Below are 21,666 nucleotides of genomic sequence, written 5' to 3' on the forward strand. Positions count from 1 at the left end.
CATTTAATCATTGCGAAGTCTCATTGGCCTAGCCTTTCGATTCTGAGCCATGTATCCTATTTATTCAACTCTGTATTCTTGGATATTTTGACTTTTTGCCTGTTTCCCAGGATTTTCCTCTCTTGTCTGTCCATGTGCTAGTTTTGGATAATACTGCTGTTTTTTGGTTTTTGAACTCTGCCCATTTTGACTACATCTCTGGCTACCCCTGTGATATTAAAGTAAGCTTGTTTTACTGCAGTTGACTCCGTCTCGTTGCCACAATACCGGACAACAAAAAAACGTTACCTCAACAAAAAACAGATAAAGAGAGTCAGTTATATTGTTGTGGCGTAATAGTCCATGTAAATGCAAACCAGTTTATGGCTTGGGGTGTTTTAGCATGCTAAAAATGCAATGGCCATATCCGTTACAGATAAACATAACACATTTGTTGGGATCCCGGGTTAAATAGATTTGGAACTAAGCAAGCTGTCTGATGTATCTCAGAATTAACATTGCATACATCTTGTACCAAACAGCAGCTACTATTAGATTCTTAACTGCCAAGAATGGAGAATTTGCTTGTAAGGAATCGCAGAGAACCATGCTCAGTTAAAGAATAGAGAATTCAGCCAATACTTGTTCTATCTCAGAAGACAAAGGATACTGAGCTTAGAAAGAACAATAATCAGATTTAAGAGAACATCTATATCAGACACTCGAGACTGAATTGATGCAGGTTCATTTACAGCATGGTGACTACGACACAGCAACCGAAAACAGTGGAATGTTTCAACTCCATGTGGCAGCAGTAAAATATTTGTATTTATACTGCACCCAGTCAGTTGGGCAAGAAACTCTCTCTAACCAGGGGCCTTCCTGTTTTATCAACTGAAATATGTGGACAGGAACCTGCGACCCCCCCCCCTTCCCTTGACATCTAGCTGCTCTATGCTAAATGAAACTTTATCTGCACAGTAAGGAGAATCACAATCCATAATATAAAGAACAATAGATTCAGGACCTGGTGCGGGAAATCATTTTGATTCAATATGAACATCAGGTTGAAAAGAGGAAATGTAGCAACTGCAATGTAAAATCTTAAGGTGTTCCCAGAATGAAAAATATGGATTCGTATGAACCTCACTGTAATGGATGAATCCATAATGTTCCAGTGAGTATAAATAATCATGAGAGGCACTCCCCATTTGTGGGAAAAGACCATTTGGGGAGCAATAAACCTAGAAAATCTTGGCCCAACAAATTAACTGGGTATGTTTTAGAAATGGAAAAACTTGGTAGCCAAGTGAACACTATTGTTCCATGACTAGCAAACATGAAACCTCAGCTGTGAGAATGGAATCAGGAATGCAAAATAATGGAGCTATAGTCCAGTATCAACCAAAAATAACCTGATCAATGCAAATATTGATCAGTGCAGCTGGCAGAATACTGACGATGTGGCCAGGTTAATGCATTATAGATATTAGACTCTCCATGTATGTGTGGGCAGTCCATCTGTGGCTTAGACTAACTCTCTTCTGGCTTTTTTCTTTCAGCCTTCATTTCCCACTTTTTAAACTCTGACCAATCTGTTTTTTTCCTTTTTCATCTTCCATTCTCTCCATACATTCTTGCAAAAATGTAGTACTTGAAGTACCCTGTTTATTAAACTTCCCACAAGTTATTTGACACCATAATATAATGTTTCTCATCTAAATTCTTCCATATTGTAAACATTTTGATCATTGGACCAGATTCTGAAGATTTCTTACCCTGTGAATTTGCCATACTCACAAACAGAATAGTATGTTCAACACAGAAATAATTACATTGATCAAAAATGAAAAAAACAATTCCTTTTTATGTTATAAAAAAAAAAAAAACTTCTTAATGAATATGCTTTTTACTTCTTTGTGCTGAGACCCTAGCCCACATTCTCTAAGTGGGACTTTAGCCCACTTTGTTTATTTCACTTATTTACACTACAGGGTCCCTAACCTGTATTGCATTTACATCACATTTACATTTATGGAATTTAGCAGACACTCTTATCCAGAGCGACTTACAAAAGTGCTTTGTCATTTACTCATAGAATACATCCTAGCCAGTAGAGTAGGTTAGAATCCAATATACTAATGATCGAGAATACTGTAGAAATACAGGCATTCTAACTCAACTTGCCAGTAGCTACTGTACAGGTCTTGGGAGCTTTTCTAGCTAGACCCAGTGAGGTAGTCTATCTTATCATCTATGCGCAACAATGGGTAAGAATCCAGGTTGGTGATAGCATTGGGGAGGTGAGAATCCACAAAAATGCCAGCCCTGTTCTTTTTTTCTTGACCTAGATGACTGGTAGTTCAGTGGTAGGGCTGTTTAAGGATGTAATAATTGGAGTAAATGCCATAATCTCACAGGCTGTTTGAGGGTGTAATTATTGGCAGCAAATGCCATATCTCAGATTTTTCCTATTGCTACTACCTGCCACTTTGAATATGGGAGTCTGTGTGCTCCCAAGCCTTGCCACTGCACTTCCTGTGTCTAACTGCTGTTGCATCAGATCAGTGCTAATAGTCATTTTATCATATTTTGATAATGTCAACATGTTCTTCTAACAGCTCTTTCAGTATAGCATGAAATAACTGTTTAACTTGTCTTTAAGTTCTCCACAAAGTACCCTTTGATTGCTCCTGCATATGATTGACTAATGGGTGATTAAACACTTCATCACATTGCTCTACAGTCTGGCCTGGCAGCTGCTACATGTTAAATGATGGAGATGTTGAACCTGGTGCTTAGGACAGTGTATTAATGTAAGTCTATTCTGACCTTTGTAGAAATGCTCCAATAACAATAGGTGTACCTTGAACATCTGCCACAGGCACCACTCCATGAAAAAATCAGTGTTGGAACAGCTATGCCTAATTCCCATCAAGTAGTTCTCTAGAAACCAGCTCTGTTACCATTACCAACATCTCACTCTCTTCACTATCGTATGCCGCATCTTTGAAACCTACTATTCACTATCATTATAGACTTTTTTCCAGCACTGGATCAACCCTCTGTCACCACGGTTCTCTTTGTCCGGCCAGTGTTGCATTGTTTGTTAACTGGCTCTTCACTAGCAGCCAGGCTCCACTCTGCCATGACATCACTCTCTTGCTGACTTGATTTTAAGATTGGTGCCAGTCAAGGTGCATGACACGACTTCCAGGAACTTATTGAATTGCCTAGAGTTATTTTTAGTCTTTACTTGACTAGAGTGGTGGTCCTCTGCTCCACTTTTGACAAAAGTGTCACTCTGGCAAAGCAAAGCAAGAGACGGAGGATTCAGGCTAATTTCAGTACTTTTCATTTAACAAAGGGATCATGCATTGAGAAAGGGTGCAAAAAAACCCAACAACCTGGTACTAAGGCAGCTGGAAGACCGCCCAGTCATAGTTTCTGGAGCTAAAATTATGACATATAACCTAAAACTTTAAACGCAACTATTTAAAGACTATTTGTATGGTGAAGTTGTAAGGGTAGTGCACTACCCCAACGCCATGCTACTGAAGCACAGTAAAGATACTTCAGCAGGTTAAAGGTAAAGGTAAAATAAGAAACATGTTGGAATCATGGTAAATTACAGTAGCAGAAGAATTAAGGGTGTGTGTAGATTTTAGAATGATTCTGTCTTCGCAGGCTCCTGAATGAAGTGAGCGCTGATGGACCGGATGAAGATTATTAAGAGACGGTTGTCTATGAGCCTGCGGAGTGCCCGACCAGTGGATGAAAACTTGTCAGAGCTCACGGAACACACGGCAGCGGATGAGCCACCAACCTCACAGGAAAATGGTGAAAACACACACACACATTTTAAGCAAATGCCTCAGTAGTTGCATGGGTGGTAAGCTATATATTGCTGAAATCAATTACTTGTTTACAGTTATGGTATAAAAATGCATGTACTTAGCCTAAATGAATGACTGTTTTCAGACATCATCACCAAGTGTTTTATTTTCTTTTGTCTTTTTTGCCTATACTCAGCAGGGCATCAGTGTTCATTCTTAGGATAATATAGGTACTGAATTCAGAAAACTATGTACTGGTGATGCAACACAACAGTGAATAAAGTGGGTTTGTGCATATGGTTCCTACACAGGAATGGAAAGTATAGTAACTTATGGAAACTTTTCATAGTCAATAAAATGTCTTTTTTGGCCCATTTTCTTTGAAAAGAAGCTGCCTAATAATGATGCACACCTTGATATAGGGTGTTGAACTTCTTCGGCCACACCCTCCTTCATTATACAAACGCATATAATCTGATATGCTTAGAGTTGGAAAATATGCATAAAAATGATATGGTCAAAATACTCTATTGCCTAATAATTGTGCACACAGTGTATGTACTTATCCAATCAGCCAAACATGGCAGAATCACAGTGCATAAAATCATGGATAAAATCAGGCCAACACAGGTCAAGAGCTTCAGTTAATGTTCACTTCAAATCTCAAAAATTGGGGGAAAGATTTATGAGTGAGTTGACATGGTTATTGGTACTAATCAGGCTGTTCTGAATATTTCAGAAACTGCTAATTTCCTAAGATTTTCACACACAGCAGTATGTAATCATGCAAAAAAGTTCAAAGTTCACAGTTTATTTGTCACGTACATAGTCATACATGGTATAACTGGCAGTGAAATGCTTTTTGTAACTGCTCTGTCCATGGCCGAGTTCTATAGCTGGAAACATCTCATTAAAGGGAGAGGTCAAATGAGAATGGCCAGACTTGTTTCATATGAAAGGAAGGCAATGGTATCTCAAATTACCAGTCTGCGTAATTGTAGTGAGCAGAAAACCATGTCTGAATATACAACATGCCTAAAGGTACAGTACACACTACCTCACTGATTCACTGATAAATGACAGTTAAAGAGTGGAAAACCATTGCCTAGTCTGATGAATCACAATTTGAACTGTTGTGACATACAGATGATGGGATCAGGACTGGGCATAAACAGCATGAATCCAAGGACCCAATGTGCCCAGTCTCAATTCAGGCTGCTGGTGGTGTAATAGTATAGGGGAATGTTTTTGGTATGCATTAGTACTCTAATACAAAACAATACAAAACAAGCATCATTTAAATGTTAAAGCCCATAAGAGTACCCATCTTATAATAACTACTTCCAGCATGATAATATCCCATGTTAAAAAGCACTGACTTCTGTGTACTTCATTGGCCTCCCTAGTCACCAAATCTGAATCCACTATTGGACTTTGGAGATGTGGTAGTATTGGAGATTCGCAGGACAGCTGACAAAACTGTAGTAATTACATTATGCAGTCATGTCAACATAGTCCAAAATGACAAACGAATAATTCAAGCTCTTGTGAAATCTGTTTCACCAGAGGCTGTTCTGAGAGCAGATGGTGGTCCTCCTCAGTATCAGTTGTGTGTGTGTGTGTGTGTGTGTGTGTGTGTGTGTTTGATTGATTGCGTGTGTGTGTGTGCGTGCATGCTAATATATGTGGTGGAGTGCAAATATAGTGGAAGTCAGACTGGGTTAGCAGGCATTGTGCAATATTAAATAGTAAATTAAATGTCACATAACCACATTTAATGTGTTTTCAAACAATGCGCATACAACACATGTTCAACATCTGTATTTAGGAATTCCATGAAGGAAACTATAATAGTTCACCTACAAGAACTTTATGCTCAATTCTACTACATTTGCCTTTATATATGCTCTTTATTTCTGTTTTATATATTCTCTATGTCTCTCTTTCTTTCCTTGGCATGGCTCCTTTGTCCTGTAAGTAATTTTGTACCCAAGTCTCCTACAGCTGTTTGTTTTTATATTTTTCACCTCTCTCTCTCTCTCTCGCTCTCTCTCTCCCTGTCTCTCCCTGTCTCTCTCTCCCCCAGAGCCCATGGTTTGCCCCGTGCCCCCTCCTGCATCCCACAGTGCCCCGTCGTTCTTGCGACAGTATGCAGGGGGTTTGGGGCGCGGAGCGATCCGTAGAGATGGTCTGGATCGCCCCTACCTCTCCCTACACAGGACTGGCTCTCTCGGTGACTTTCTGTCCCTTTTATTTTCTCTTTTGCATGTCTCTCTGATTCTCTTTCTTTCTTTCTTTCTTTCTTTCTTTTTCTTTCTTTCTTTCTGTTTTTGTTTGAATTTGTTGTGCCCATGTGCTCCTCGAAAATGTCAGTCTTGGAGGAATTGACAAAATCATGGAAGGGTCTTGTCAAATATATATTTATATATCTCAAGCATATTTATTCAATTTCTGTCAGTGATTTTGTCTAAACAAGGAAAATATACCACATCAAAACAAGCTTTTCATGTAAATAATGTATTTTATAAACAATTACATTCAGAACAGAAAGTCCAGTCAGCATGAGAGACTAAAAAGACCTATACTATATTGCCAAAATTATTTGCTAACCCATCCAAATAATTGAATTTAGGTATTCCGATCACTTCCATGGCCACAGGTGTATAAATCCAAGCACCTAGGCATGTAGACTGCTTCTATAAACATTTGTGAAAGAACGGGTCACTCTCAGGAGCTCAGTGAATTCCAGTGTGGTACTGTGATAGGATGCCACCTGTGCAACAAGTCCAGTTGTGAAAATTCCTCATTACTAAATATTCCACAGTCAACTGTCAGTGGTATTATAACAAAGTGGAAGCGATTGGGAATGACAGCAACTCAGCCACAAAGTGGTAGGCCACTTAAAATGACAGAGCGTGGTCGGCGGATGTTGAGGTGCATAGTGCACAGAGGTCAGAGTCAATGGCTACAGACCTCCAAACTTCATGTGGCCTTCAGGTTACCTCAAGAACAGTCTGTAGAGAGCTTCACGGAATGGGTTTCCATGGCCGAGCAGCTGCATCCAAGCCTTACATCACCAAACACAATGCAAAGCGTCAGATGCAGTGGTGTAAAGCATGCCGCCACTGGACTCTAGAGCAGTGGAGATGTGTTCTCTGGAGTGACAAATTACGCTTCTCCGTCTGGCAATCCGATGGACGAATCTGGGTTTGGCGGTTGCCAGGAGAACAGTACTTGTCTGACTACATTGTGCCAAGTTTGGTGGAGGGGGGATTATGGTGTGGGGTTGGGCTCGGCCCCTTAGGTCCAGTGAAAAGAACTATTAATGCTTTAGCATACCAAGAGATTTTGCACAATTTCATACTCCCAACTTTGTGAGAACAGTTTGGGGATGGCCCCTTCCTGTTCCAACATGACTGCACACCAGTGCACAAAGCAAGGTCCATAAAGACATGGATGAGTGAGTTTGGTGTGGAAGAAATTGACTGGCCTGCACAGAGTATGGACCTCAACCCGATAGAACGCCTTTGGGATGAATTATTGCGGAGCTTGCGAGCCAGGCCTTCTCGTCCAACATCAGTGTCTGACCTCACAAATGCGCTTCTGGAAGAATGGTCAAAAATTCCCATAAACACACTCCTAAACCTTGTGGAAAGCCTTCCCAGAATAATTGAAGCTGTTATAGCTACATAGAGTGGGCCAATAACATATTAAACCCTGTGGATTAAGATTGGAATGTCACTCAAGTTCATATGCGTGTGAAGGCAGACAAGCAAATACTTTTGGCAATATCGTGTAAGTAGGCTAAAGCAACTGTTAAATTTAACAGTTAAAATTACTGCTTACTAATGATAGATGCTTATAATGCTAGCCAGCAATCAAATCGCAGGTTTAATAAGTATTACCTATTACCAATAAATGGTGGAAACCTATATGGTTTACTTCTGTGTGAAGGGCTCACCATTCCTTGCTTTTGTACAAGCTGAAATGAGTGCAGAACAAAAGTATTCATAATGTCATTGTGTAAGCAGCATCTGTCAAGCACAAGGTGTTGCATGGTTCAGGCTTGGCATTGCTTTTAGCTAAAGATATCAACAACAAATTTAAACTGTACGGTGTCTGAAAAGGATACAGATACACTTTTGTTTCAGTTTAATAACAAACCTCAGAGTAAACCAGAGCAGAGTAATTGTGTTGTATTTCTGTATCAAGTCAAATCATACCCTAGCCATGTTCACAGATTTAAATTTGATGTCAGCAATAACAATTTTGTTTTTTCATTTTTCAAAACTCTCCAAAAGCTGTAAGGTTATATGTAAGGTTATACATCAGCTTCAGTGCATGTTCCTAGGCAATGAATATAGAGGTTGCTGATTTGTTTGTTTGTGTGTGTGTGTGTGTGTGTGTGTGTGTGTGTTTGTGTGTGTGCGCATACGTGTTGTAGGGGTTTTAATATATTTTGTGTATATGTGTTTGTGGGCAGGCATAGTGCATGAGAATGTAAAGATGGGCTCAGATGGAGAGAGCGATCAGGCTTCTGGCACTTCGTCTGATGAGGTGCAGAGTCCCGTCAGAGTCAGAATGCGTAACAACCATCCCCGACGTATCTCCAATGAGGTAACATATAATCATCTCATAAAGCAGCATACTCACCAACAGCATAACTATTCCTGATGCATCTAGCATGAAGTCAATCAAACATTCTCATACAGCAAACCTATACTCTCAACAGCACTTTCACAAATAGGAAATGTTATTGATTTTGGTGGTTTTACTATGTACTTTAAAACCTGATAAGGATAAATTGAATATGCATTTGGAACATAATGGAACAGAATGATGCTTTTTAAACAACTCTGGAAGTCATGTTTAATGTGCTGAATTTACCAGTGTTACTCTGCTGCAGTGTATGTTTTCAGAATTATTTGGGGTGGAATCTGAAGAGCATATGGAATATTAATTTTTAATATTTTATTTTTTTGCTTTTGCTTAATCAAAAGACGTTTTCACTTAACAGGTCTTAAAATCTCAAATGTGTGCCTTTGCATGATAAACGCAAAGATTAAAGAAGTAGCTTGTATTTTATCCATTGCATAATGGAGGAGAGATAACTGACTTGAACAGCTACAAGCTACAAACCTGTGACTTCAAATATACTAGAATGATCGATAGTGAACAATAAATCAGTGGATCACTCACTGTTGCTAAAATATTACATAGTTAGGTAGTTCACAAAGAACAGAACTCCTGTTCTGATGGATGATATTGTGGGGACCTAGGAAGATGTTAATCTGAATTTCTTTTTTACCACATGTAAATCTGAATAAGCAAAAGGGTACCACATTAATATTTTATTAATGATATTGTTTCCACTGTAACAGATTGTATAGTACATTTGAATGCTAATAACACAATTTTATACTGTGCTGCACACTCTACTAAAGCAGCCATTAAAATATTGCAAATGACCGTTGCTAGCTTGCCGCTAACACTTTAGAACCATAAGTTAGTTCTAAATTCAAACAGAACAAGTTTGAACCTTTTTGAAGAGGTACTCACATTGACTATGGTATGTTGAATATTTTTATTTCAGAAGCATTCAGTATTCATAGAGTCACAGAAAACAGAGAAGCCTAGTTTTAATGATTGGGTATAGTTTACCATAACTGGTTTACCTGATCCATATAGTACTCACCAATGAGAAAGTTGGATGACCCTCTCTAGCTGTAGGATGGAAAACACACTGGCTACTTACTGACTACTTTTTATCCATAAGGGTCTCATCAGCCGGATGACACTATATTACATCCAAGCTTTCTTTGAAAAATGGACTCTACCAATCCCACTCAAATGATTTTATTATACTTCAGGTATCTTGAATTATTACTGAGCTGTGTAAATCTGCTTTTAGTTATTGAGCATGAGTGAGCTGGGTTACTGTACAAGAATTGACTAACTCATTTAAAACTCATAGGGAGTTAAATTTTACTTTGCAATTATTTTACCCATGACTATATAGTTTTAATTGATTATCTTAATTCTTTTTAAAATGTTTTTTTCTTTTTGGTTTATTAACTATGTTGTTATTGCTTTTTAAGGCCTGTTTTATTGTCTTATTATTATTATCACTATTGTTTATTAATTGGATTGTGTTTAGTCTTTAAAATTCATCTTATTCTGCTGTTTCCTCTTTAACCTCCCCAGGGTACTTGGCTACACTTATGATAAGGGTTCCCTCTTAATGTAAACCCAAGCTTAAATAAAGATGATGATGCTGATTACGACATTGATGACGATGACATAATGTTGGCTCAAAAATATACATATTAAGGAGCTCTGCTGAGTCTTATGTTACAATTCAGTTGGGCTGAAATATATACCCAAACATTTGGCTACTATCAATGCACTTAGTTTGGTATTGCACATTGCCGGTGGTATCTTTTCTCTCTTTTTTTTTCAGTCACTCCCTTGTTCTGTGTTCCTCTACAGGATATTAATAAGCGTCTGTCACTGCCAGTGGATATTCGTTTGCCAGAGGGCTACTTGGAAAGGTTTGCTATGAATAGTCCTCCTTTCGACAAACCCTTAAGTCGGAGGCTACGGCGTGCTTCTCTGGTAACCCACTCTTCCCTTCTCTCTCTCTCTCTCTCTCTCTCTTTCTCTTTCTCTCTCTGGCACTCTCTTTCATTACTGTAGTTTCACTAAAATTTTAATCATACTTAGCTTTAACAGAGCAGAGAAAACATGTATGGTACCTTCAACACTAGATTAGTTTGCCAACTGTACGCTACCTGCCATTTAGTAGCCAAATTGACAGTATTAATCATTACAGTTTTGCAGATGAAACTTTTGTGTCTGCATGCATTGTATGTAGTTACTGGAATTTAGATGGTTGTAGGATGCTAGGGTATGAATGTTTTTATGTAGATATGTTTTGTGAATAATGTATATGTTAGAACATATATTGATATAGTAGCTTGAGCACAGATATCCATGGCTTCTTGTAGTTATGATTTAGACATAAATTATGACTATAAGAAGATATAGCCTCTGTATCATAACTGTCTTTAAATTGGGTCATCTGTGTTACTAGAGTTGTAACTTGATGAATGGCATGAGTGAGAAAAACTGTTAAGCCTTCCACTGGCGTAATGTCAAATTACAAAAGAGCTATTGCTGGTCAACAATTTTTGTGCTTATTTCTAAATTTATAAAGGTTATCAGTCAGTATTATCAACATTATTTGTCATAGTGGTGTTTTGAATAGAGTGTCATAATAGTGACAATTAATTTTCAGATTCATTCTTCTATTTTCCTTTTGTCTTTGCTGAAACAAACCAGTTAAAGTTGTTACGATGCATTGTCATGATACCAAACCAGGCCATTTATCCAAATGATGTGCTTGCATTTATTTTCATTTTGAGGAAGAATAGAACTTCCAAATTAAACTTTAAAATATACCACTCACAAAAACACACAAACAAGTGAAACTTGTTTTGAAATTATTAACATTACTCAGCAGTGGAGCAAATGTATGGTTTTATTCACAGTCCTTTCAGCAGACACTGTGGTTAACTAGGATTTCTTTAGTCACTGGACTTCCATAATCAAAATTCATGATAAGCTGCAGCGTATAGCTCAGTGTTTAAGGTCCTTGACTATACTAATCAGAAGGTTACCAGTTCAAGCCCTACGACCACCAGGTTGCCACTGTTGGACCCCTGAGCAAGGCCCCTAACCCTCAGTTGCTCAATTTGTATACAGTCATAACTGTAAGTTGCATTTATATCAAAGCATCAGGTAAATGTAAATACATAATATTCTGCTTCTAGAATTGAAATCCTCAATTAGATGTCTATATGATAAAATCCTTAAGAGTTTGCTAGAAGATTAATCCTTACATTATAAAGGGTACAGCTGAAGGTTAATATGTAAGTGCCCTCTCTGTTGGTATTGGCATAAGGCCTAGGGTATTTTTTTGTTTGTTTGTTTGTTTTTACTTGTGGGTGTGTGTTATGTGTGAGAGGGTCAGAGAGAGAAGGTGAAGTAGTTAACATGCTTCAGTTGGTAAGCTGGTCAGTGTAAATGCTGATGGTCTAGGACACACGAAACATAGGAGGCACATTTACCCTCTAGTGAAAATCAAATGTAATAAGGTCAGAGCTGGTACAGTGTACAAACACTGTGCTGCTAGGTTTGTATTAATTTAGATACCATGAGTTACCACAGCATTTCTGTGCCTTAGGTATAAGAGAAAGCCAGGTGCCATTTTTTAAATTCTGTTCTCTTTGTTACTTCCTTAAAGTGGTATTTTAAAGTGATTGTTTTTGATTAATTTGGCTCATAAACAGACATTTGAATATGGTGTTTTGTTGGTTGGCTTCTTAGAAATTTGTTTTTTATGTTAAACTTTGCATCATAGCCTTAACTTGTTTGTCTTGTTTAACCTCTTGTGTTTTGGCATTTCTCATGCTGTTGCATGCTTTTAAGAACTTCCTCAGGTTAATTATATACAGTATGCAAGTACACCCTAACATTTTGCTGTTGACCTCTAACCTTTTGCTCTTTATCTCACTCTCACACAGTCTGAAATTGGCTTCGGGAAATTGGAAACATACATAAAACTGGACAAACTTGGAGAGGTAAAAAAAAAACAACTCAGGGAGCAAATCGAGAGATGATGTGTAGTGTTGTTGTTGTTGTTTGTTTTTTAACTAAATAACATGTTTCTGTAAATTTTTTTTACTTTGTCAACATTCTCCTTTTATGTAGGAGTGAATGAATGTCATGTCCTTGTTTTCCAAAAGCCTGTAAATATGTGTTTATTCCTGCCAGTGAAAATAGCAGGGTTTGCAAAATTATCTGCTATCTCACTGATGTAACCTTACATAACCTGTAATCTGATCCATAATGATAAATATATATGTTACTTTGGATAAGAGCATCAGACAACAGCCAGTGACAGCCTTCCAAGGTTCAAGAATTTGAATTAGTAGGTAAACATTTCCATAGGCAGTTCATGCATCCAGACTACAATGCAGTAAACAACCACATACATATTAAAGGATGAATCATAAACAAGACCTGTCTGTATGTGATATCCACTATTATATGCTGTACCTAAAAAGGTTCAGGTGATTTTGTAACCCAGTAAGCAAACCTTGGTAAAATTTTAAAAAATCACCAGAACCATTAACCCACAAGGTAAATATTTCCAAAAGTTGGAATCCATTAAGAAACAAAAAAAAAAAAAATTAAAGCCTTCAGAAGTGAGCTAAAATAAAAAGAGTTTCATCTGTGCAGGGCACCTATGCGACAGTGTTCAAGGGGCGCAGTAAACTGACTGATAATCTGGTGGCTCTGAAGGAGATTAGGCTGGAACATGAAGAGGGTGCACCCTGTACTGCTATACGTGAAGGTAACATAGCATGTGCTGCACCCTAACATTCACCCTCATACAAATATTTAATGATATAATTAAGATCAGCAATTGGTCAAAATAAAGTTTCACTAATGTCTTTATCTTTCTGTCTGTCACTCTCTCTGTCCTGTGTCTGTATCTCTCTCTTTCCATCTCTTTCCTTCTTTCTTTCTTCTCTTTAAATTAGTGTCCCTCCTGAAGGATTTAAAACATGCCAACATTGTCACTCTTCATGACATCATCCACACAGAGAAGTGCCTCACACTGGTCTTTGAGTACTTGGTGGGTATATGAGAGTGTTACATGATGTGTGTATCTCTGTGCATCTGTACTGGAGGTTGTTGGTAAGTGTGAGTAAGTGTCCTAACACTTGGTTTTCTGATTAATATTCAGGAAAGGGATTTAAAGCAGTACATGGATGATTGTGGGAGCATCATGTGTGTTCACAATGTGAAAGTGAGTCTACATACATTTCTTCTCTGTACCTGATTTGCAGTTGAAAGCACCAGTAATAGAAGAGAAAACTGAGATGTGAATACAAGTCAGTTCGTTTCTTAGTTTTGTATATGTGCTTATTTATTTTTGCTGAAATATTGGAACTTTATAAAAGGCTGTAGGAACTTTATAAAAATCTTTTTAAAAAATTGTTATTTCATTTTCTTGAACAATATTCAAATTCAAATTTATTTATACAGCACTTTTTACAACAGATATTGTCACAAAGCAGCTTTACAAATGTCCCAGTCCAAGCTCTCAGTGAGCAAGTCAAGGGCATTTAGGAAGAAACCTTGAGGGGAAGCAAGACTCAAAAGGGGGGCCATCCTTCTCTGGCCGGCAATGGTCACCACAATAATAACAGTTAAAGAGACAAATAAATAAAAACAAAATAAGCAATTCATTTTTAGTCCAGCTTTCTAGAGGTCCTAGTCTTGTCCCAAGGTGTGCATGTGTCTGAGACCCATACACCAAGAGAACGTCCATTAAGGGCAACGGAGAAGTAGTTTGCTAGGATGGAGCTGTGGTGGGCTACAGCAGGGGACATCAGGGGGTGGTAGGAGTAGCCATGGCAGCTGAGACAGGATGAGGCTCAGTGACATCACATCGGGTAGGTGTACCTCGGTAGAAAGAGAAACTCTTAGATTGAACAATAGGGCATAGAAATCCTGTTCAGGACATGTGGCTTCACAGATTTTGAAAATACCACTTTTCTCAAACTAGTACTCAGCATCTCGCATGACCTTGGAATTCTTTTTAAAATTAGTGTTCATGTAGAGCAATAACTTTAAAACTGTCAAATTGTTTCCAATCTGTATAATTTAGATTTTCACATTTACTATTATCTGCTCTGCAGATTTTCCTGTTCCAGCTGTTGCGAGGACTAGCATACTGCCATCGAAGGAAGGTTCTACACAGAGACTTGAAACCACAGAATCTTCTTATTAATGACAGGGGAGAGCTCAAACTGGCAGACTTTGGTGAATAAAAATAACACTATTTTGACAGTGCCAGTACATACACATGAGCACATATACACCATGAAAAGGGTAGATAATTGTAAAGTGTGAAATGTATTTGATGTCAGTGGGAGAAATGTATTCTTGAATTTCACACAGGTCCGCCTCTTTGGGGTGAGATAATTTGCTTTCCCATTGTAGATATGCCACAGATTTTGTTGTTGTAGGTTTGGCTCGAGCAAAGTCTGTGCCTACCAAGACTTACTCTAATGAGGTGGTCACACTCTGGTACAGACCGCCTGACGTGCTTCTCGGATCAACAGAGTACTCCACTCCTATAGACATGTGGTGAGATGCATACCCAAACATTTTCTCTGCAGACACCTCAGCAAAGGAACACAGGTAGAAGAGGCTTCATATAGCATTTAGTCTCTGTGAGGGCAAGAATTACAGGTTAAAAGTGTGATTTACAATAACCCTAATATAAATAACTATATTTAAGGGCTTAGGATCTATGAGGGGAATGAAGGGTCTAACTGTTTTATGTATTTTGAAGGGCCAGAGGTTTACTGAAATTATTGGGTGTACCATCCTCCCTGGGGAAAGTCTTTAGAAATGCATCAGTCAGTGGGGCAAGAGCCTCACTTAAGGAAGCATTTGCTTAATTTGGAAAATTCATAAATACAGAGAATTCAAGTAGCACACAAGGTCATAATACTGCTTTTCTTTCTTTCTTTCTTTCTTTCTTTCTTTCTTTCTTTCTTTTTCTTTCTTTCTTTCTTTTGTTCTCTCTTTCTCTGTTTAAAATGCAATCACTTAATTAGTCTCTGTGTGTAGGGGAGTTGGCTGTATATTCTATGAGATGATCACAGGACGCCCTCTGTTCCCTGGCTCTACTGTGGAGGATGAACTCCATCTCATATTTCGCATCCTGGGTAAGGCCAGTGTGATGGTGTATCCATGTGTGGTTGTGTTTATTTCTGCACATTATTTTGGGTGCCACAGGGCTTCTTTTTTTCCCCACATGTATCTTTACTGTATCGTTTATATTCACATGTCTCTGTGTGTGTGTGTGTGTGTGTGTGTGTGTGTGTGTGTGTGTGTGTGTGTCGGTCTGTCTCCATTTCACGGTGTGTCTCCAGGCACTCCCACTGAGGAGTCCTGGCCAGGGGTCAGTACTAGTGAAGAGTTCAAGACCTATAACTTCCCTCAATATCATGCCGAACCTCTTGTCAATCACGCACCCAGGTGTGTGTTTATGTGCATGCACATTAATTAATTTTGGAAGAATGAGTGTGTGTGTGTGTGTGTGTGTGTGTGTGTGTGTGTGTGTCTCCACACATTTGTCCCTGTGCAAAACCATACACAGTATCTTATTACAAATCTGGACCTCTGTCTTTGATTACAGGATAGACAGTGATGGTCATGACTTAATTGCTAAGTTATTACAGGTCAGTACATAAAAACCTATTTATTATTACTCAGCAAATACTTGTGTTTATTTGAGTGTGTGTGTGTGTGTGTGTGTGTGTGTGTGTGTGTGTGTGTGTGTGTGTGTCATTGTATAAACAGTGGAGCAGCAAGGCAGTTTACCAAGGTATTGACTACAAAGTTTCTGTCTGTGTGTCTGTTGTCTGCCTGTCTGTCTGTATTTCTGTCTGCGTGCATGTGCATGTCTACATAGTTTGAAGCAAAGCAACGTGTCACAGCAGAAGAGGCTCTCCATCACCCTTACTTCAGGTGTCTGGGAGAGCAAGTGCATCGACTACCTGACAGTAAGTACTGAATACTAGAATTTTAATTATACTTCACACTATAAAGTTCATGAAATAAAAACATGTCCACATGATTTTCTGCAGGTGAGCCTTTTAGAAGTGAATGAGTGAAAAACAATTTTAAGCAGTTGAGTGACTAGTACCAGTCTCTTTTTATACATGCTACTGGCAAATAACTGTATTATTATAACTTTTTATTTTTCATTTTCTAATTTTGGTGTCACCAAATTCAAGACAATTTTATTTTAAGTCAAGAAAGTAAAGTCTCCAATCGTGCATCCATGAGTGCAACTCCTGATGTGCCAACCCATCGTATCTGAAACATAAGAGTCTTTTAATGAGGAACTGTAAATCACTTTATGTAATTTATGTAAAAGTAAATAAAACAAAAGTAATTAAAAAGAAAACAGATTACATAAAGGCCTTATGGATAGTTTCAAATGGATAATTTCATAGGAATTATTTGATCATATATAAAAATGTAAAAATAGAGGTTTGTCAACTAAAATTGACATTTTTAAGTGTTTGTTTTTGTATTTTTTGCTTTTCTACAGCTTCATATTGTTTATTGGTTTCAATACAGGAAGTGCTTCTACATAAAGCTATTAATCTCATGATTTAAGGTGGCTACTAATCACCCTGTTTCAGCAAAACTGTATTATAAATGTTGATGCTTAAACGTTTGTCAACCCATGCTACTTTTACCATACTAGTTTCATGTTTGGGGTTCTGCAGATGATTTCATTTAAAATGTTTTGGATTTGTTAATTTAATATGTTTTATTGACTCATTAGATTTTAAGGATACTTTTCTGAAGACAAACTGAAGATTCTATTATACAAAGTGCATTACACAAAGTGCATGTGATGCTGTTCAAGATTATTGCAACAACAGAAGGGATAGAACACAGGACTACACAGACTATAAATACCAATACTTAAAATTCACACCATACACTACACACAAAACTATATTCTAGTCCTGTAAGTTAAGACTATCTAATTTCCCTTCACTCTGAAAATTCAAACATTTTATAGCAGTGTTTAATTTCTTTGATGCATGTTCTGAGATCCATATCTTGCCACTGGCATGCACTGACACCAAATGTTCTTGGCAGCTGCCTCCATCTTCTCTGTGAAGGACATCCTACTTCAGAAGGACCCAGGAAAACGTTCCACAGCATACTCTGAAGCAGGCAAGTGATTTAGAACTCTTCTCTGAGTGTGATCATGCTCTTGACATGCTGCTTGGCTGGTAGGTTGGAAAGATGCAATGACATCCTTGCATCAGGACATACATACAGACTTTGCCGTTCCAGACTCATGGAGCAAACATGCAACAGGGAAGAGAATGCAATGAGGAAAGTAGTTATGATTGAACTGGGAGAGAAATTGGAAATGGTTAAAAAAATAAACACATTCTTTGCTGTCCATCACCCATATTGCTGTTACATGCTATGTGTTTCGCAATTCATGCAGGGTTGTGTTCATGTTTCATATGGCTGTAATAGCAACTAACTTGTCTTTGAAACATAGCCTCAAAAATGATTAGACCAAGAGTCTAGATTGGTACTTGGAATATGCCATGCTTTCATGACAGCGAGGCATGCATGCTCACTTTGCATCCGCATCTGGCTCTTTAAAATATGTGCTACTTGGAACGTCGTCCTCTGCTGAAGGGTCTGTGTCTCAATGTTTTCCTGTCTCTCTGTTTTTCACTCTCCTTCTCCCTTTCAAAAAAAATATTTCTTATGCTTTTCTGCACTGCCCCATCCACCTTCCACACCCTTTCCTAAAACCCCACCCAACATGCCCTTTTAAAGCAATGCCCCATAAGATGGGTCCTACCTGTTTGGAATATTTCCAGAGAGAAGGAGCAAAAGCCCCACCCTCCCCCTCTACCAGCTGACTCATTCTACCACTCTGGTAAATAAACACTCCCTTCTTCTGTCCCTGTTTTTCTCATCCCAGGCTCTTTTTTTTATTGATCTTCTTCCTCTTTGTTCAGTGTTAACACTTGTTTAATGTTGCATTCAGTTTTGTGACTCACCCCTAATTGTGCCTCCTGTTTTCTCTCTCCTATTGCCTGCACTCTTTCTTCTGGATTTTTTCTTCAGTCATCACTCCCTTTTGCACATCTAAAGACTTTTTCTGCTCAGTAAATATACTCTTTCAGGTGTTTCTTTTAAAAAGTCAGGGGAGGGTGAAGTTGTTGGCACAGCATGCCACCAGTGGAATCTTTCTTTTTCAGGGTTTGTCATCATGTATGTTTGTAATTATGTATGTAACTTTTGTTACTTACTTATAGCTCTGTATGATGAGTGTTAGTGTGCATGTTGTTTGTAAGAGAGTGAATGTAGGCATCTGAGAGGGAACAAAAAAAATATTTTCTGAATTCTTTTAAAATTATGGCTACATTATGTCAGCATAGACAAATGATTTATTTTTGTCTAAAGAATTTACTTCATCCTAAAATGATGTGAGCAAACTTGCGAAGGTAGCAGACCATCATACTTCAGTTTGCATTTTGTCATTATTTAGAATAATTTATTGTGATACATGCATACCCTTCCAAGTGCAGTCTTGTTCGGATAACTGCATATGGAGCGTTTCACAGACCCTAAGAAGATTTCCACATTTTTGTATTTTTCAGACCATGGATTCAAATAATTTTTCTCATCCATCTTATTTAATACTATACAGTGATAAAGCAAAACGGTTTTCTACATTTACATACATATTCAGGCTCCCTCACTTAATGCTTGGTAAGAGTACCTTTGACAGCAATGACAGCCCCAGGTTTTCTTGGGAATGATCCTACAAGCATAGCACACCTTTCTGTTGGCGGTTTGTCTCATTCATCTAAGCAGAATCATTCAGGTTCAGTGGGGAGGGGAGGGGGTGTACTGGTGCGCAGTGATTTTTAGGTCATTCGAGAGATTCTCTTCTGTGTCCAGGTTTGAGCTCTGGCTGTTTTCACAGAATTTATCCCAAAGCCACTCCTGTGATTTCTTATAAAACAAACCTTCGCCCCAGTCTGGGATAAAACTCTGGACAAGGTTTTCACCTGAGATGGGTGGGCAGGAATATCTTGGTGGTTCCATACTTCTTCTGTTTTGAAAATGATGGAGGCTATCATGCTCTTGGGCACTTTAAATGCTGCAGAATAATTCTTGTATCCTTCCACATATCTGGGACTTGACACAATCCTGTCTCGCAGGTGTAAGGACAATTCTTTCAGCCTCAGTGCTTGGTTTTCGCTCTGACATACACCATCAAATCTGAGGCATTATATATACCTTATATAGCATTTCCTAATTTTGTCCAATCAATTCAGTTAGTCACAGGTGGACCACTGAAGTTGTTTACCAAAGCCCATTAATAGAAATAGGATGCACCAGAGCTCAATTGCGAGTGCCATAACAAAGGGTCTGAATACTTAGGCAAATTAAATCTTTCAGTTTTACATTTTAATAAATTTACAAAACATTGGAAAAACCAGTATTTGCTTTGTCACTGTGGACTATAGTGTTTAGATTAATGAGAAGGAAAAAAACAACCAAATTTTAAGACTAGTCTGAAACATACCAAAATGTGGAAAACTTCAAAGGGGCTGAAAATGTTCTATATGTACTGTAGCCTGGGCTAAGATAAACCACAAGGTGGCATCAGACTCCTTTGATATCTATTTCTCTTTTTATTTCCTGGTAAAGTTTTCATGAAAACAGCTGGTAATACTTTATAATTAGTTAATGCCCACATAAACAGCTAAGCCTGCATGATATGGACAACATTTATTGCAATTATATTGCTACATATTGCGATTGCCGTATATTAAAAACATATTGGTTAAACTTAATGGTTAAATGACTGGAATGTATTATTTTAGTCAAATTTGCTTACACACTTATCAGGGACATGTGAGGTTGGTCATAACTAAACAGTTCTGTGCAGCAAGCTACCTAAAACATAAGTGCTCGGGTTATTTTCCTCTTGTAAATCTCTTCCTTTAGGATCAGTCATAAGCTTGTTTACAGGTTTAGACCAACCTGGAAATAAATATATCTTAAGATTTTTGCTTTAGAAATGCATTTTAGAAACACACTGGCAGAAGTCGTTGAAGAAGGTAATTTCACAGTTATGATTTATTTCAGTGAATCTGCATCATGATTCCCTACAAATGTTACTGATCTCTGATATATATGGATTACAAATAACATCTTAGACTTGCAATCTGAGGAATTTGAAAAGGGAAGCATGTGAATTTGCCACAGTTCATCTTGTGATATGGAACAAGTCACACGTCATCTTGTGATACGAAAACAACCACACTGGCTGCATGATCTTTGTAGTGGTTGCTGTGGTGATGACGATGATGAAGCTGGTGCTTGAGTGCACAATGCAGCATACGACCAAGCACCTCCTAGCAGCTCCATGCTGCCCGTCTGGCAGCTGCGCGTAGTCCTCCATGGCCAAATGCGCCCCTTGTATGGACTGACCAACAGTGCCAGTGCTGGAGGGAACATTGTGTCTGTGGCAATGAAGGGAGCTCCAGCCTTATTCCTATGCTAGGAACAGGACAAAAGAATGGGACAGCCAAAACTGGATAATGAAAGCTGAATGCTGAAAACACTGGAAACCTTATTATAATGTGATGGACCAAAAACATATTTGTATGAATATTTACAGAAATTAAGGCATGGTAGCCACATGACTGTTCTACTCACATGTGTCCAAGCTCTGTTTTTTTAATCGTATTATTTAAGGAAACAGCAAAAATAATATCACACTTTAATGCCACTGAAAACAGAATTGTCACCTGTGTACTTGGTTGATGTCCAGCCCGTGGAGATCTTGCACATCTTGTGCTGAACCTTTGATATGACATATTTAAAAATAGGCCTGCATTATTTTGTTAGATTATTATTGATGTGATTGGTCAAAACACCCACAGAACACTCAAATGTTAAAGAACAATATTGTTAATGCCAAAATTGTGATAGCAGTCAAATGACAGCTTGTGCAGCAATAAACAATAATGTATTGATTTGACATACCCTGGTATCCAAGATTTAGAAATATTTGTAAATGATTACAGATCTACATAGTATGGTATTGTGGGCTACTGTTATGAAGAGGTGCACACTTGCTTGTATAATTTTATTCAGTAGGGGTATGTTAGAAAAAGGGATTTTCGATATG

General features: G+C 38.1%; 1 protein-coding gene across 7 annotated transcripts in view; it reads left to right on the forward strand.

Moving 5' to 3' along the window:
- The window catches only part of LOC113577265 (cyclin-dependent kinase 17), a 37,126-nt gene that overhangs the window by 9,216 nt on the left and 6,244 nt on the right, over window positions 1–21,666 (forward strand). Inside the window, exons 2-18 of one of the 7 annotated variants that reach the window (XR_014118821.1) lie at window positions 3,667–3,819; window positions 5,902–6,048; window positions 8,299–8,432; window positions 10,305–10,430; window positions 12,401–12,457; window positions 13,119–13,233; window positions 13,424–13,518; window positions 13,630–13,692; window positions 14,588–14,711; window positions 14,918–15,038; window positions 15,528–15,625; window positions 15,833–15,938; window positions 16,099–16,141; window positions 16,375–16,465; window positions 17,583–17,660; window positions 18,288–18,390; window positions 18,582–18,622. Coding sequence is in view for 6 of the 7 variants with exons in the window: in XM_027009803.3 (XP_026865604.1) it covers window positions 3,690–3,819; window positions 5,902–6,048; window positions 8,299–8,432; window positions 10,305–10,430; window positions 12,401–12,457; window positions 13,119–13,233; window positions 13,424–13,518; window positions 13,630–13,692; window positions 14,588–14,711; window positions 14,918–15,038; window positions 15,528–15,625; window positions 15,833–15,938; window positions 16,099–16,141; window positions 16,375–16,465; window positions 17,583–17,660; window positions 18,288–18,373 (1,614 nt within the window). In the remaining variant the exon portion in view is untranslated. Of the gene's footprint in view, window positions 1–3,666; window positions 3,820–5,901; window positions 6,049–8,298; window positions 8,433–10,304; window positions 10,431–12,400; window positions 12,458–13,118; window positions 13,234–13,423; window positions 13,519–13,629; window positions 13,693–14,587; window positions 14,712–14,917; window positions 15,039–15,527; window positions 15,626–15,832; window positions 15,939–16,098; window positions 16,142–16,374; window positions 16,466–17,582; window positions 17,661–18,287; window positions 18,391–18,581; window positions 20,324–21,666 lie in introns of those variants that run through there. The other 6 variants (XM_027009803.3, XM_027009804.3, XM_081703314.1 and 3 more) reach the window with 6 other exon arrangements.

The sequence above is a fragment of the Electrophorus electricus genome, chromosome 20 (genome assembly GCF_041902795.1).
Source record: "Electrophorus electricus isolate QZ-2024a chromosome 20, ASM4190279v1, whole genome shotgun sequence".
In the NCBI taxonomy this organism is placed as follows: domain Eukaryota; kingdom Metazoa; phylum Chordata; class Actinopteri; order Gymnotiformes; family Gymnotidae; genus Electrophorus; species Electrophorus electricus.